The sequence below is a fragment of the Lonchura striata genome, chromosome 13 (genome assembly GCF_050655825.1).
Source record: "Lonchura striata isolate lonStrDom1 chromosome 13, ASM5065582v1, whole genome shotgun sequence".
In the NCBI taxonomy this organism is placed as follows: Eukaryota; Metazoa; Chordata; class Aves; order Passeriformes; family Estrildidae; genus Lonchura; species Lonchura striata.
Genome location: NC_140715.1, coordinates 9,978,461 through 9,995,772, shown reverse-complemented (window position 1 = coordinate 9,995,772; position 17,312 = coordinate 9,978,461). Strand labels below are relative to the sequence as shown.

Genomic DNA, 17,312 nt, shown 5'->3' with positions numbered 1-17,312 from the left:
TGTCAGACATTTTCTATGAAATTACATATCTTAAAATCAAATATAGACTTAAAATAGAAACTGGCCTATATGGGAAATATTTAGGAGACACCCTAATACCTACTGGCCCCAAGCTGACAGGGATATTGGCAAAGCTTGGTGCTCTTGCTGGGAGCTTGGCTCTTCCCTCACCCTTCCCAAGCACGTTGTTTCTGGCACTGGACAAGGAGCTCCTCCCAGGTCTCTGCTGGAGCCAGGGCTGTTCCTGAACACAGAACAAGGTGAGGCAGCCCAGGTGTCCTGGGGAAGGTTACAAAACCTCCCACTGCACTGCCAGGCATGGTTGGCACCAATGCTGATGATGAGTGATTTCCCTTTCTTTGGTGGCCAGAAATAACTTCATACTCAGAGCTACCTTGATGACACTTCCTTTGATTGGCTGCAACATTAATTGCTATCTAGCATAGAACAAATTACTCTTTTTTTTTTTTCTTTAGAGTGCATTACCTTCATGCTTGGAAGAGAACTCCCTCGTGTGTTCACTCTGCTCTGAGCTGATTGTGCTGGGAGAGCTGCAGTTTCTCTGAAAGCTGGGGGAGCCCTGGCTCCCCTCCTGTGGGACACTGGCATCCCACCCCAAAGCACCCTGACACACCACCACACAATGTGGCACTGTCCTTGCAGCCCCTCCTGTCACTTACTAACCATGTCCCCATGTAAATCACCTCATTACCTTTGGGAAGGGTTACATAAGGGCCCAAATGTCATTAATGAAGAAGCAAACATTCCCTGTACCATGAGAAGGAAAAGCTGCAGTTACCACCCGAGACTGCAGCTTTGAACAGCATTATCATACAAATTAATTATGCCAGGGTAAAATCTAGCTCTCACATTTACAGTGAAGAAACAGCCTATTGTTTTCAGGCCAAAGAGATGATATTTGCTCTAGAAAAGCAGTCATATTTGCAAGGCTGTTGCCCATGTCTGTGCCACTCCAAGTCACACTGCAGGGATGTAGATGATTAATTAGATCCCATGGACTCCATCTTTAGCTGATATTAGCACCAGAGGTGCTGAAATTGTAGAACTGCAAAAATTTACAGCAACATAAGATGTAGTCTTTTCTGACAGAAGCAATCCCTTTCATGGTTGCTTTACTACAAGTTTCCTTGGATATTTTCCTTCATAGGACAAAGGAGAATGGCTTCAAATTGACAGGGGAGGGTTAGGTTGGATGTTATGAAGAAATTCTTCCCTGTGAGGGTGGTGAGGCCCTGGCACAGGTTGCCCAGAGAAGTTGTGGCTGCCCCATCCCTGGAAGGGTTCAAGTTCAGGCTGGATGGGGCTCTGACAAACCTGGTCTAGTGGAAGATGTCCCTGGCCATGGCAGGAGGTTGGAACAAGATAAGCTTTAAAGTCCTTCCAAGCCTAACCATTCCATGATTTCATGATTATTCTGTTATTCTTTTATAATATTCATGCCCTTACACATCACTTTTTCTTGCATTAAAGCATTCATTGCTCTGAAGTTAGAGGCTTTAGGAAATTTACCAGAACCTTAATCATAGAAGTTTCTCGAATCTGATATGCTGATAATTCACCTGCTCACGCTGTAGTTGTTGTTGGATTTGAACGATTTATGAATGAGATAAGATAGCAATCACATCCGCATCTACTCATCTTCTCTATATAAGCCAGCTTCGTATCTGCCAAGAGAGAAGAGCTTGAATTCAAAGCCCTTCTCAGATAACGGGTCAAGCTCCCAAATCAACACCTTTAAAATGCATCCTCACGTATTCTTGCTATTATTGAGTTCTGGAGTGTCCAGTTACTTTCTCCCTCAGAAGGAAATACCTCGCCTGTTGAACAAGACTAAATACTCACTAATTGATGAAATGCTTTGTTTGCTTAAGGCTGAAAATGGACTCATAACAGTAAGTAATTTCCCCCACTTCCCTCACACCAGGTTTACTTTTTGAGATGATTTCCAGTTTCTGACGAACAGATTTCTATTGTTTACAGAAGAAATTCTCCATACCGTTCCACGTAAAGGTAAGAACCTGTTGCTTCCCTTCTATTATTTTCAGTTAGAGTCTCCAAAGGGAACTTGGAGTGTAACCTCTGGCATAGCAAGTATGAGGACATTTAAAGCAAGCTGTAATTGTTGCAGATGTAAGTGGTGTCCCAAAATACTGATGCATGACCTATTTTTAAAAGATTATGAGAGCTTGGATACTAACCATTTTAATTGCTCCTAAAGATAATCATGCCACAACTCAATTTTCATCAGTTCTTTTTAATATTTTTCCAGAGAAATTTCTGTTGATGATTGCAAAGCCCAGTCTTCAAAGGACTGGGAATATAAAGAAAATGTTTAAAGTAGCTCCCTCTAAGTGTCCTACTGCCAAAGCAAAGACAAAATTAATCACTCTCTGACTTAAATGGAATCCAATCAAATTCCCAAAGTGGTCACATCCTCCACTGATAGGAACTGCACACTTTTTATTTTAAAATTTCCAGCAATAATAGCTTTGAAAACTGTCCTTTTAACACTTCGGGCAAGAAGGAAGGAAAGATGAAATCCTAAAAAGAATGAAAGACGTTTAGATTTTCAGAGAAAAATGGCATGTTAAATATGATTTATTAACAGTTCTTTTAAGAAATAAAAGCTTTCTTGTTGCACTAGAACATTATATATTTTCCCTTTTTCACCTAGAAACTAGGCTGTGCACATAATAACACTGAAATATTTATTCACGAACTAAAAAAGATTCACAAAAGGCAATGCATGAAAAGAGTGGAGAAAGATATGGAGAAGCTAGAAAAAACCTGCAATATTTTGAAGGTAAGTCTCTACTATTTGTTTGATTTGAGTTTCAAACTTTTTCTTGTTGTTATCCATTTATCTAGGGTTTTAAAAACCAGATGATTTACCATTCTCACATTTTATCAAAGAAATTATCACTAATTTTTAATTTTGAATGAGCTACAGCCCTAGGGAAGGATACCAAGCTTCCTCTCCCATGCACAAATTCATTCTTATGGAGACCATATCAATATGGCTCAGTTGGACCTGCAGTAATGAAGATTATCTATTAGATGCAATTAATAATGACTTGTACAGTTTGTCAATTAATAGAAGAAAAACCAGATCAGAAATACTACAGAAAAAAAAAAATCTGATTTTGAATCCAAAAGAGAGAAAGACAGAAATTAGGGGATAGAAAATTGGGTTTTGTACAGATCAGTGGCTATATTTCCAACAATAACTGAATTTAGCTAATCCCCTATAATAGAGAAGCAGGCTTTAGGAAGAAAACCACATAAGCATCCATTTTCTATCTACTGTAGCTGCAGAATAAGCCACGTCTAAGTTTGTCATACAACCAACAAGTGATCCACACTGCTGCAGCTGGGAGTGTGCTGGGACCCAGCCAGTGTCCCTCACAGTCCCCAGGATTTGGTGTTGTGAGAGAAATGGTTTTTACTTTCTTCCAGATAGGCAGATGAGTCCTCTGCACTCCCAAATTAACACAGAAAAGTCTGCAGTACTGTGGAAGTCAAAGAGAAATAGCTAATGACTAACCATCTCTAAGAATTGTGTGAAATGGTTTTGGGGGTGTGAAGGACAGCATCCTCCACCCCGGTGAGCTGAGACAGAATGTGCAGCATCTGTACTCATGCATCAGTACTCCCTTTTTGCTCCTAGAAATCTTCACTCAACGACAACAGCTGCTTAAAGAAGGCAAAATCCAGTTTCTCAAAATTTAAAGAGAGTCTGGAAGATTTCTTGAGATGGGTCAATGAGAAGCTGGACTGCAGGAATGTTGGGAGAAGCGAGTTGGGTTTGTACCTGGATGGTGAATGCAGCTGCCATGACTCCTGGAAATCCCACAGAGGCTTGGGCTAGGGAAGAGCTGCCCAGGAAGTGAGGGGCTGGCTGGGAAGGGGAGGGGAGATATGGCTGTTATAATGTAGAGTCTTTACTAATTAATGCAAATCTTCCAATGCTAATTAATGTTAAATTTTGACAGCTAATGCAAGGAGGGAAATTAAAACTGTACACAGCAATTAAAACTTCATATAACAAGCATGGCCAAGTGTCATCATTTATTTTGTGCAGTTATAAAATGTGAAGTATCTTATGTCACTTGAGTTTTATGGTATAAGGATATACCATAGCCTTATATCATGTGTGTGGGGACTGCACAAAAGGAACAGAAAACCAAACATGGACCAGGAGATCCAGCACAACCCCCAGGAGGGTTGAAGAGACCCAACAGCCACTGTTCCATGTAATTTAAACCTGAGCACAAAATTCATGCTTCTAGTTTCCCCTGCTTTACAATGAGCTTTAACATGAACCTAACTGAATAAACCTTGAGGTTCAATGTGCTGCTGGTGCAGCTGCAGTGTCTTCTAGTGCACTGAACAGACTTTGCTTTGAATTTTCTACTTTTTTTCAGTATACAGAATTTGTACAGGTTATGACTAGATCCAAACTGGTGCTAAATCTCATGCCATAAGAAAGACACTGAGCATAATATTCCTTGCACAAGATTTCACACGTCTCTGTGTAAGTCAATACAAACTGGATGCCAAATGCTGATTTTCTGCTATATATCTGTGTTTCTGGAAAACGTCTTAGGCAGAGACTTAAATAGAAGAAGTTTTTAAAAATGCAGACTATCTCAAGGTAGTGGTTAAGGCCAATTCTAGTCATGGCAATTCCAGTACTCCTAGTCTGCAATAACAACACCAAGATAACAGATAGAAAAGGTAATGGATGATGTGTCTCCCAGGGGCTGCTGATACCTGTTCCCATGAGATTCAGAGGCATCAGAGATTTAAAGGGTTTTGTCCACACAGTTAGAAAAGATGGAGGAACCCAGACTTCTCTAAGTACAGACAGAACTACAATTTGCCATATAATTGAGCCAAAAGACAACTGGCTTGTATAATAACAAATCTAGCTAACATCAGTTAAAAATCCATAGCTCTTCTAAGCACAGAAAAAGGCTGGACCCAAATTTGAAACTCCTGTGATAAAACATAAATGAGTCATTAATTGATTTCTAACTCTGAAATATGACAGATATCTGTTTGCTAGATGAACCTTACCTTGGTGCTTAGACCTTTACCACTCCCACCAGCCTATCTAAGGTTGGTGAGTTTTGGACAAGGAATGGTCACTATCCAATTGATTAAAGTCACTAATAACCATGGAAATTCCTTGTTATGGCAGTATAATTCCTCACAGATTTAAACCTAGTAATTCATACAGATACACAGGTCAGAAGGTTTGCACCATTTCCCATCATGTTAATGATCCATGTCTGGATCATTAACCAATATCCAATCTAGACTGGACCATCAGAACTAAGTTTTGCAGCTGATGAAATAGTGGTAAGAGGAAGAAAGAGACAATATTTATAAGGCATGTGGAGAAAAACATCTGTCCTATTGTCATGTTTCAGTCCCAACATGAGGAGTTTTCTATTATACTCAGCAAGCCCCGAACCATCGGGCATGTCCAGGTTACAACAGATGGGGTGGTTCAGATCTTGCTGTAGCTCTCTGCATCTTTTTGCATCCTGGGCAAGATAAGCACTTTGGAAACCCCCCACATCACAGAGAACCTTGAAAACAGAAACAAAATTATAAAGCTCAAAGTCTATGAAAACATCTGAGATGCCAAGATCTGAATTGCAGCAGGGTTCTGCAGGGCCATGTTCACAGAGCCACGTGAAGGATGAGTTTCTGTGGCTGTGTGAGAAAGGATGGGACCTACGCAAAGAAACAAATGCTGAATTGCTGTCCTGAAATTCCTCACAGCACATACAGTAAATGCAACCAACTGCTGGCCTTCCTCTCAGAGCAGCTGCTGAGTAATACATGAATTTACTCATATTCAGCCTCACCTCCACTGCCAGAGGGCCTTGAAAAATATTAGAAGATACCCAGTTTAAAAGTGGTTTGTTTTAAGCCTAGTGTCTTTCTTTCTCAAAGTCGTTGTTTAATGTGATCTCACCTTTACCTTGGGGTTTTCCTCGAGGGCATGCAGCTCCTTCCCCTGCCCAAACATTTCAAAGCACAGCTCAGTTTAAAAAACTGAAAGAAACTGAAGAGCATTTTGTTCAGTTTCAGGAACTCTAGAGATGACCAAAGTGCTCCTGTCCAACCCTATGAGAAATAACAAGTCAGGCCACAATATTTTCTGGAGCTGGCCTTGTTCACACACACCCTAAGGGTTTCACAAAACCCCACAGAATAAGGGATATTGCACCAGTCAGTGTTTGAACTGGGATGGTAAACAGAAGAGTCACATTATCATTGGGAAGGTATTTATTCTGCAGGAGTCCATGATTTTTTAGGAGCTCTTGCCAGAGAACATCCTTTTATTACTGCCTGTGGTCAGGTTGGCTGAGATACAGTTGGATTTTCCCACTGAGCACCTACCTACTCCAGCAGCTCCTCCAAGATTTAACCTTAATGTAATTCAGTTAAATTTTAAAATCCTGAGCATGACATTTGGGCTTAGTATTCCACTGACCTGATCAGAAAATCCTGTAGCACTCCCAGCATGACTCATATTTGGTTTTTTAAGTCCATAAAGAGAGAGCAAAATCCCCTGCTCACCTACTCACACTCTTACTCTTAAATTCAAGTCACTCCTCCTGTATAAATGTTTATTTTTCCATACATCTACTTGCAGCTCTTGCACCAAGGAAATGCAGGAAAGGAAACCAGATTACAATTAAACTCGGACATTTCAAACTGGGTAGGCAGCAGCAGAATTTTCCTCACTACCTTTACAAATGCATTTATCTTGCATGTTTCCTACACACATATATTGCCCTCTCACAGAAGTCCTCAAGGTCAAAGCAATGCTCAGTTATTCCTCATGGATTACAACATGAAGCAATCAAGTAAAGCTTATAAACAAACATAAAAAATAATAAACCAGCACCCTGGTTTTTTTTCAGGTATCAGAGTATGTATAATAAAACAACCAAACCTGGGCAAAGCTTTAAAAAATACTCTGATGAAGCCTACACCTAATGCAAATAAAGTCAAGAAGACACATAATTTAGGATGATTCCTGATATTAACCATCAATGTGAAGTTATGAGAGGATTCAAACAAGTTTAACCCACAGGATTTAACCCAAAGGAAACATGGACAGATAATTCAGCATGTAAATTCTTCCCATGCCTTTATCAGAGTACGGAAATAAGCCAGGCACTGAAGCTACAGTACCTGTTTACCACAGCTGAAATATTTAACTCTTTTTTTGTGTCTTAAGATGCAAAGAACTGTTAGCCACATCCTTGACTCACAAATGCTGTGAGCGGACAAAGAACATAATCTTATTAAAAGAAACCATAGCCTTCAATAACAATAATAAAACTAACTACAGGACAGAATAGAAAATAATTTTAAAAGCTCATATTAAAAAAGTCAGTGGAAGAAATGGCAAGTATTAAATAATTTGTTTGAGCTAACAGCACATCAGCAATCCATAAATTATAAGTCTGGTTATCATTGACTGTAACCTTATGTTAAAGGTATAAAAGAATTCATTTCCCAAAGACCTACAGAAACCCCATCTGATTCTGGTCAGAAACAATCCTGAACCAACCCTAATTTTCTATATACAATTTCCTAAGTTATTTGAATCTTCATCCAGACTTTGAAACTTCTCAAGTGCAATGCACTAAATACTCCCAAAGGCAATGGAAAAAAAAGAAATCTGGATCTAATGTTCCTGGCAGCAGCACAATCTGTGTTCTAATAACTTCCATAAGTACTGGGCTCACATGTCTTGAAGCTTATTCACATGCAAAGGCTCTTAATTTTTATTACTTGCAATTAAATGTTTCTTCTCTGCCCTCACAACATGATCTAAACTCAGGGTGCAGGACAGAATGCTGGAGGGACCCGAGTGCACTTTTAACCACCTACCATGAACAAACACCAGAAAGAATGGGAAAGCCCCATCTCTGCCTCCCCCTGCTATCTGTAACAGCATCATCTCTATTCTCTCTCCTGATTTGAGCAATCCTGCTTGCAGAGAAACAAGAGGCACATCCCATCCACCTCCTACTGAGTCAGCATGGATCCACTCTACAAAAATCCAGACACACTAGCCTTGAAAAGACACAGTTCCCCCAGAACCTGCTGGCAAATGCAAACGTATCACAAAAATGGTTGCTCTTCCTGAACTTAAATGTTACTCTCAAAGAATTGCATATTTCAAATAAATTGTGGGAAAAATACAACAGCTAGAGTCAGAGGTGCAAATAATTTTTCTCGTGGCCAGAAGACTACTGGACTTATCTGGTAATTTCCAAAGTACACCACAAGAATAAGCTTACCTTATTGCTTCTTTTTTCTTGCCAAGATGTTACTCAGAACAGTTACCCGTAATCATTGACAGCATCTAATGGAAGAGGTTTAAAAGTGGTCTTAGCTTTACAAAAGTTATAAAGGAAGGTAGAAAATAAAACAGAAAGAAGTGTGATAGACTGAGACCTCCCTCCCTGAGATGGAGGGGTGAGATAAGGCTGTGGTTGATGTGGTGGGAGCTGAGCACAGGCAGTGGTCATCACTGCACCCCCACTTCCTGCCCCATCCAGAATTCATTCCCCAAAAGCACATAAACCAAAATTAAAATGAGCTTACTTCATTTTTTGACTTGAATGGAGTGCTGTGGGAAGGTTGGAGATGGATAACCCTGGATGAAGTACTCTGCATCCCAGGCATGGGTGCTGTCTCCCCAAAGCACTCAGCTGAAAGGGATCTCGCTGCAGTGTCCACCCAGCTCCCATCCTCTGTCAGGCTGGGAATGCAGGGCAGGCTCAGATCCACAGTATCAGGTCTGGTTTGCAGACTGGCAATCCAATCCAGCAGGAAGTATAACATGATTTCCCGGAGCTCAAATGAGCTTCTCATTCAGTGATCTCATTGGGATCCAAATCAATCATCAGAAACCTCCTTTATCCCGTTGTTACTCACTGAGCCTCTCAGGTCTAGAGAATACATCCCTGCCAAGCAGCTCTTCTGCCAGTGTGGCTTTCCCGTTACAGCAGCTCCTCTTCAGTTAAGTGAAAAGGCATTAAAATGTAAAGCTGAGCACTAACCAGTAGCCCCAGGGCCAACAGGATTTATTTGCAAGGCAGTTTCAGCTCTAGTCGATCAAGTTAACAATGCCCATAGCAGGCAGTCGCACACCTGGAGGTGATGATCATGTGGAAAGCTTTGCCCACGACTGACACTTGCAGAAGCTGCAGAGCTGCTCTCCCTTAAAGCACCACCACCATCAGAGCCAGCTTTAACAAGCACCAAGGCTGGCTCCCAGCAGTTTGTAGGGTGCTGTTTCACACCTGGGGCAGATCTCTGTTGTGCTAATAAGACAACAGCTCTCAATAGTAAAATTTCATTTTAATTTCCACCCCGTTTTAATGAAATATTAGCTCCAGTTTTTATGTGTAAACCCTGGCCTGGCTTAGAAACAGAGCTACCAGCCTGCAGCAAAGAGCAGGACTGGGAAAGGACAGGACCAAGCTCTTGGAGGACAGCAGAGCTTCCTCTGTCAGCCCTGTGGGAAGCTCCTTCTCCATCCACTGTCCCTCTGCACCACACCACTGTCTCCGAATTATTTAACCAGAAAGGTTAAAAATTGTTTTGTCAATAACAAACCAAGCCAACCACAGGGTCCACACAGCAGGTGAACAGTGCTCTCAAACAAGTTAGACTCCTTAGGCTCCACTCTGTCTTGCTGAATAACAGAGGTCCCAGATGTGCTTCCACTGCAAGGTGCCTCAGATCCCACCCACATCCTCTTCAGCTCAGGGAAACACCACTGGAGTTATAAAAGCTTCTGGAAGTGTAAAATACCCTGTATTTACTCCAGGTAACATGTTAAGGAAACAAGGTCACTTGTTTCTCCTGCCCCTCTCCAAAAGACAATTTACTGCGAGAACAAGCATCAGCTTACTGTGTAGACTGAGCACAACTATTTGATACTTTGTCTTGTTCTGTGGAAAATAACTTTTTTCAGTTTTGGAATCCACAACAATCACTCTGTCCTTTCACACAGCTGCGGCTTGGGGCCACCATGACAAGCTGGCCACTGCTCCCACTGCCAAGCACTGCTCAAGCTCCTCAAAGGCACTTAAGGGATTAGCATCACTCACAAGTGAGAATTCAGCATTTTATTTAAGAGGAGTTTGTTTTAATAACACTTGGCATATTTTTAATTTTTTTTGGTTTCTTGGTGTTTTGGTTTTGTTTGGGTTTTTTTAAAATAAATATGCTTTTAATAAAGGAAAGTTGGTTTCTAGGAAAAAATTCAGTCCTGGAGTGGCCAAGCAGTTGGATAGATGATTGCTGCAGGTCCCTTCCAGACGAATGATTCCATTAATTTCTCCCTCCCAAGCTCCAAATGCTCCTTCTCACACTATTCTGGTTGCTCTGGCCAGCAGCTGGCCCAGCTGTGCAGGATCAGCCTCCCAGGTCCCTGCACACGCTCGCAGCTACGTGGCAGCCTGAGCACGAGCTGGTGGCACATAGAGGACAAGCAGGGGACACCTCAAGGGTGGCCTCAGAGCCAGCCATGGTCAAAGGGAAATGTTCAACAGCACCATCTTTGAAGAATTTCCCAAGTTATTATTTCCCATGGGATTAAATCCAAACTGCAAACTCATTGTAACTTTACAAACAGGATTTGGATAGGTCTAGTGTGCAGCTAAAGGGGGCTGTTATGCATCAATAGCTCAGGAAGTTTTTCTGATAACACAAGCCGGGCTGGGTAAATCCTTTCTTTAAGAAAGAGATTTCTTGGCCATCCATGTGGTATAGGACACATAAGGGATTTAACCTGAGGAATATTTAGAAGAAAAGCAGAGTTAGCATGGTGCTGGCTGGGGCAGCTCTGGGGGTAGCTGCTCAGCCCTGATGGGCTTGCTGGGTGTTATCCAACCCCTCAATTTCCTCAGCTGCACAACTGGCTCCACACACCTGGTCCTGACACTGAGAAGTGCTGAGCTGTGCCACCTGTAACTGATGGGGTGGAAGATGCAGCTGCCTTTATCTGTGTATTGAGCCCTGGAGCTGTGCTGGGGCATTTCCTAGAGAACATTTAGTGCCTGGTGGTGGTTTCTTCATGCAGCAACACCCCATGTTGTCCTGCCTTTAGGCAAGAATTCTTAGAGACAAAAATCTTCCTGGCCTGTTTTACCTGCTGTCAGCTCTTAAAGTAGTTTTTATGCTGTTTCAGAAAAAAACAGATAGGTGCCACAGAACAGCCATGAAAAGTGAGGAAAGGGTTTTTTCACAGTTGGGTGGACCACTGTGTGCTTGTTCACCCCAGCCTGATTGCATCTTTTCTGATCTAATGGAGGGAGAGTTATTTTCTGAGCTATCTGCTGTTCCATCCTTCCTCTTCCCTAAGGAGGCACCTGGCACTGGGTGAGACAAACCCCATCTGGCAGCAGCCCACGAGTATGGCACGAGCAGGGCAGTGCTGGAAGATGAAGTTAAATCTCCAATTAACATAACCAAAAGAGATGAGTAGAGGAGCACTCCTGGGAACACCCAGTCCTGCTCCAGACTTGGGTTTGTAAAATCCAACTTCCCAGCTGAGTATATGACACACTTCAGACTTCCTGAACTCAGAAAGACATAAAAGTGCAGCCGAATGCCAAGTGTCAAAAAGAGGCACTGATTACAAAAAGGTTAGTAAGAAGCTTCTGATCAGTCTGGAGCTTCAATTTGTGATTTCCCAGATGTAACTTAAAAACAGTATTTCATCATTAAATCATTTGCAGAAACAAAGGTCTGGTACTCACAGGAGTGATTCTCCATGACACCTTTGCTTGCTTTGGCTGCCTGGAGCCACTGGGGACAAATCAAAACTAACAAAAGATAGGAGTATTACTTAGAACTCATGCAAAAGCTTCCATTAGCTCTGACTCCATTCCTGGGAGTGCTGCCATAGGGATCTGGTCAATCTTCAGCACATTAGACTGACATTCTGGTCAGTCCTTGGACACATTACACACTGCTGTAATGTCACTTGGTGCTACAAGATGTGGTTCTGCTCACTGAGGCTGCAGTCCATGGCTGCTCCCCTCTACCTTTAAACTCACCCAAAGTTCTACAAATGTCTTCTCTGTACTGCTTCAAAACCAACTCCAGCTTGCCATTTCCTCTTTCCTGTGAGTAAACCCAGGCTAATTGTCTTGAAAATCCAAGCTATCATTTAGTCAGAGCAAAACACAGAGATGAAAACCACAGCGATGCAGCCTGTGCAGAGCTTCTGACTCAAAGGGCTTTTTTGTCAGTGCTCTTCTTTCATGGGCAGTGCAGTGATAGGGAAGCTCTTGTGGGAAGGAAGATTCAAAGCTGGGAGCATGTAACAATTCAGACGCTCGTCTTACTGAGGTACAAACCTGAGTCATTCAGCAGTCTGAATTTCTAGGCAACACATCAATGCAGAAATAGTTTCTTTTAAATGAACTATGTGATGTACAAACTCTTTCTTGCTTTCTTGCTTGAATGTGACATGGTACAACATTTCCACATAGTGACAGTGCCCAAAAATGTGTCAACCCAGGCTGCTGTACCCAGCTGGTTCTCTGTGTATGGAGTGTCCGTGGGGGGCTCTGGTTAGTGAGCAGAGCCTCAGCTGGCCAGTGGGCTTGCTAAGAGGTTTCTGTCATTTATTTTGGCAGGGGTAAAACAACATTAAGAGCCCAATTACCTCAGACTCTGCTAATTTGAAACAGCTCCCTCCTTCTAAGTCGAGTTGTAGCAATGCCCTGAGAGGCTGAATGGCAAGAGAAAGTGGGGATCCAACTGGAACCAACGTGTCCAGAACAAGGGCATGCATTCCTAGCTGCTGGAGAGGCTGGAGAAAGCCATGCTGGAAACACATTAAGCCATTGCATGGTAAAGGACACCTGTGTGAGAAACAAACTAACTTTTCCATACAATTTAAATCGGAACAAAGTCGTCGGAGCAAAAGAAAACTATTTGTACTGACTCAGCTGAGCCAGCTGTGAGCCTCTCTCCCCGGACGCACTCTCCAACAAAAAGGCAACTTTGAGCGCCCTTTGGGGCCGGGGCAGTCACTCTCTCCTTTCCATCAGCTGGGCACTCAGGAGCTCACATTCTCTCCTGACCACCTAGTTTTGTGTCCCCACCCCTCTCATCCTACTTCCTTTTGGTCAGGTCTTCAACCCCGCCCCTCTCGCAGCAACACCCAACAAATTAACCAGAACAAATCCAAACCACAAATAACACATAGAACCAACAACTTTCATTCTTTTTATCTAATAACCTTTTGGCTGCAGCAAAATATTACCTCATATCTCACACCTGCAAGAACCAGACTTGGCTGCATATTAGCAGGGTGACATCCTGCAGGCTGGGGACAGCACAGCCATCCTGCAGGCACGGGTGAACACATTTTGCAGTGTTTCTCCCACCAAAATACATATGTGGGGGCAAAGTGAGAGCCGAGAGGAGAGCATGACTAAATTAACACTTTTTAGGAAGTGACAGCCTAAGGCCACAGATGGTATTAAGGCTCACAGATTCCCATACCTCACTGAGTCAGAAACATTTCACTTATCTACACCTACTCAAAGCAGAGGAAATCAGTGCACAAACAAGCAAAATTATACTGGATCAGGAGAAGGTGAGCTCTCACTGCCAGCCTGCCCGTGGTGCAGCAGCAGTGGCTGCTCCCTTCAGAGGGCTCAGTGATGCCACTGGGGCTGCTGCACACCTGGAGCGCAGGTGGGTAATGCTCACAGCTGACTGCAGCTGCCACTCTCATACCAAAACCACACATCTGCTCCAGGGCTGGAGGAAGGAGCCCCGTGGACCCAATTCATCTTCTGTGGAAGTTGGAATAAGTGTCAGGATTAGCCAGCTCCTCTTCCAGGCGATGAATCACTTGGAGACTTTGTCCAGGTCTACAAATGGATGTGGCCACAGGATTGCTGAACCTCGGTGGGTGAGTCACTCCATTCCAGCCCAGAGAAGCAGAGAAAACTTAGAAAGTTCATCAGGTCTTATCAGGTCAGAATGTGCAATGTGATACATCAATCTTCCATCATCTTTGCAGAGATGGACACTGACAGCAGCATCCTCCAGAGCCATAAGGAACGATGAAGTGCCCCATGTCCTGAACACCCAGCAGTCACACAGGGGGAGGTTGGTGCCCACCCAGCTCTCTCAGGTATCATTTGACATCTCCCCTGGCTAAGGAGCTCCCGTGAGGAATCACTGCCCCACTCTCGGCTCTGTGCTCTTGCCCACTGCTGTTCTTTGTTTGCCTTCTTACACACACACACCAGTAAAGAACTGCTACTGCTTTCCCATGTCTTTGCCTGAAAGCCCCTTAATCTCAAAGTTATAATAAATTAGAGGGAAAAGGGTCACATTTTCAATTCCAAGGGAGGTTCCTGCCTTCCTTAGCAGACACCTGTCCTTTAAATCAGCATGTGAGGTCTGCTTTTTTTGACCCAAATCTTGATGTAAAACCCCTGACAAAGTATATTTCTAGCCCAAAACAACATACTGCCAAACAGCTTCACCCATACTGTCCTTGGCCAGCAAACACCAGCTACACGGCTGCTTTTGGTTGCTGGGCTGCATAAAAATCCACAGCAGAACACACTGTATGGGGGAATTGAACCTGAGCTACAAGCTACAGCCATGGGGCTGCCCACCAGTACATCACATCCCTGCAGCTGCCACTGCCCACCTGCCCCAGCAGCTGGAAACTCAAAGTGCAGCCAGGCTCCTTTCTTTCTCTCCTTGCCCCAGCAAAGAGCGCTGGGTCACACATCTTTACACAGCAAGGTGCTGCCAGGAGAGCTCAGGGCACCAGTTTCCCTACATGTTGCTCATAGAGCTGAGAGGCCTTAGAGCATGAGAGAAAAACAGATTTTAAGGAAAAATAATTCTTACTCTTTGAGTTTTAACCCAGCTGATGCAAACATCAAGTGAGTGGTTTGGTTTTATCCTTGACTTTCTCTCAAGGTCTCATCAGGAATTTCAGAAGCATCCTGATGTGCATGCTCAAGCCAAGGGCTTCTCTGAAAGCTGGAGAATACCTAGGGGGCATCTCTCCCAGGGCTTTGCAAACAAAGTCTATCTTTGGGGAAATCTTTACCAAGCACAGGTAAGTTTTGGGCATGAACAGCCTGGCTTTAATGACAGGTCACTTGCTGTGCTGAGCCATCCCAGCACCATCTCAAGGAGCAGGAAGAACAGAAAGGAGACAGAATAGGGAGTATAATGCGACAGACTACACAAATATGCTTGGGAAGGTACTGAATCTCAAAAGCCACATATGCTCTTTTCTTTCAAATTATTATATTTATTATCTATTACTCTTCAGATCAGATTAGCAGTAAGCAAATCCTGCATACAGCACCAAAAGCAGCTTGACATTCAAGCAGCTCTGCATTCACACTCATTGCCTCCTACTTTATGTGGGAGCAAGGTCAAAGAAAATTAGGAAGACAGGATTTTTCTGAGAGAAAACAAGGAAGTAAAATAATTTTTACAAGTTCAGTATGATAACACACAGTTAACAATGTTATTTCCCAGCCAAATATGCTATTTCAGAAGTGAGATGTGCAGTTTTTGGCCAGAGTCCTGATGTGAACTTTATCTGTCAACATACCACGTCGACAAAGTCTGAGTAGGCTCCTCTTCCTTCCCCTGAAACCCAGAGTGCTCCAGCCAGAGACTGTGGCTTTGGCTCATCATCACTTCATATCTGCAAGACTGTCATATGTCGAATACTTTGTTATAAAGCAAAACTCCTTATTCCCCAAGTTTATGTTATGCTGAGACATTTTACTAAGAAAACTAGAGGTCAACAATGAGATATTCTGAACAGCCAGCCAGCAACCACAAAATTCATGGCAAGCAAAGGAGAGCCCTGGGAGATTAGAGAGGAGTTGTTGAGCTCTGCTGTGCTAGGTCTTCAAAGCTTTTAGGAAAAAAAATATTGCAGTTTCTATAGCTACCTGCACTAAGTATTCACACAAAGCTTAGTCACAAGTGTAGATTCTCACTTCAGCATTATTAACAACTTGAGCTCAGCAAGTCTGTCTGGACAATTCAATGCCTCTTTGTTCAATCAGTTGTGCATGTTTAACAGAAAAATTAAAGCTTTAGCGAGTACAGGTGCATCTTGCATCTAAATGAAGCAATAACCCTCAAATTCATCAGTTCTTTACATATAAAATACAAGAGCACATGAAGATGCATTGCTGAGCCACATTGCTTTAATACTGATAGAATAAATTGATGACATATCTGAGATGTAAAACTCTCCTATGCTATGAGTCTCTCCTAAGAGGGCAGCAGGGGAATTGCTTTAACTCTGCCCAACCCGTTTTAAGCCTTACCTCTCTCAGTCTTTGCACAGCACAGGGCAATGCAGAAGCACAAAGCAAACCAGCCTTGGTCATATGACCACACTGACTGCAAGTGGATGTTTCAGTGGCATTGACGTTTCTTTCACTTTCCCAAGCCAGCTCCATGCATTGGTACATTAACTGTTGCCCAAGCATGTCTTTAAGCACTAGCTTATAGTTCTACAACCATCACCAGTTGTGGCTTTCAGTTCACCTGCAGTCATCCATAGTCCCATGAAGTCAGGCTCAAACCACACCCAGCCAGGGTGTGGCTCCAAAGCCAATTTAGCTGCACAGTCACATATTGGTACAAGAGCCTGGTACTAACACCAAGCATCTACATTTCTGAAATATTTGCCGTTTCTCCACAACTTTTGCTTTTTTTTCAGCAATTAAGTCTAACTTCTTTGTAAATAATTCAGAAATGGAACTTTGTTCTAGTCCTCCATGTGTTGGCTTGGGGCCAACACTCACGTGTTAGCAGAGCAAAGGAGAATCACAGGGAAGGATTATTCCCAGCCTGCCTGAAGGGCATGACAAAACTCTCTCCAGTCTATAGAAGTACATTAAGACTTGTCTGCAAAACATCCTATTGATTTCCATAGGTGCTGAGACAGAACACTGTCCAAAATCATGGTGTATTTTCTACAGGCAAAGGGCAACAAGGCAACAGGCCTTCAGAGGAAAAAGTAAAGGCACCTTGCTCCCTAAAACCAAACACTTATGAACCAATCAAGGACTCCAAATAGAGAACCACTTTATGGAAAGAACATTTATTTCTGCTTTAAAACTTGTGATCCATAGAAATACAATAAAATCAACATGTACACAAAACTTTTTTTAAAAAAACTTTGGTTCAAAGAAATATTTAACATCTAAATCTGA

At 42.8% G+C, this 17,312-nt stretch overlaps 1 protein-coding gene across 1 annotated transcript; it reads left to right on the top strand.

Annotated features, from left to right (window-relative positions):
- Positions 1-1,031: 1,031 nt before the first annotated feature.
- Positions 1,032-17,106, top strand: LOC146766170 (uncharacterized). The gene is made up of 4 exons (XM_085591225.1): positions 1,032-1,913; positions 2,002-2,031; positions 2,696-2,824; positions 3,689-17,106. Exons 1-4 carry the CDS (start codon positions 1,761-1,763, stop codon positions 3,887-3,889), a joined length of 513 nt encoding a protein of 170 aa, XP_085447351.1. The 5' UTR covers positions 1,032-1,760; the 3' UTR covers positions 3,890-17,106.
- Positions 17,107-17,312: the final 206 nt, after the last annotated feature.

Excerpts from the sequence above, each read along its gene's own strand:
- LOC146766170 (XM_085591225.1), top strand. The coding sequence starts at position 1,761 with ATGCATCCTCACGTATTCTTGCTATTATTGAGTTCTGGAGTGTCCAGT. Across the intron at positions 2,032-2,695 it reads CCATACCGTTCCACGTAAAG|AAACTAGGCTGTGCACATAA; the intron begins GTAAGAACCTGT and ends TTTTTCACCTAG. Across the intron at positions 2,825-3,688 it reads AAACCTGCAATATTTTGAAG|AAATCTTCACTCAACGACAA; the intron begins GTAAGTCTCTAC and ends TTTTGCTCCTAG.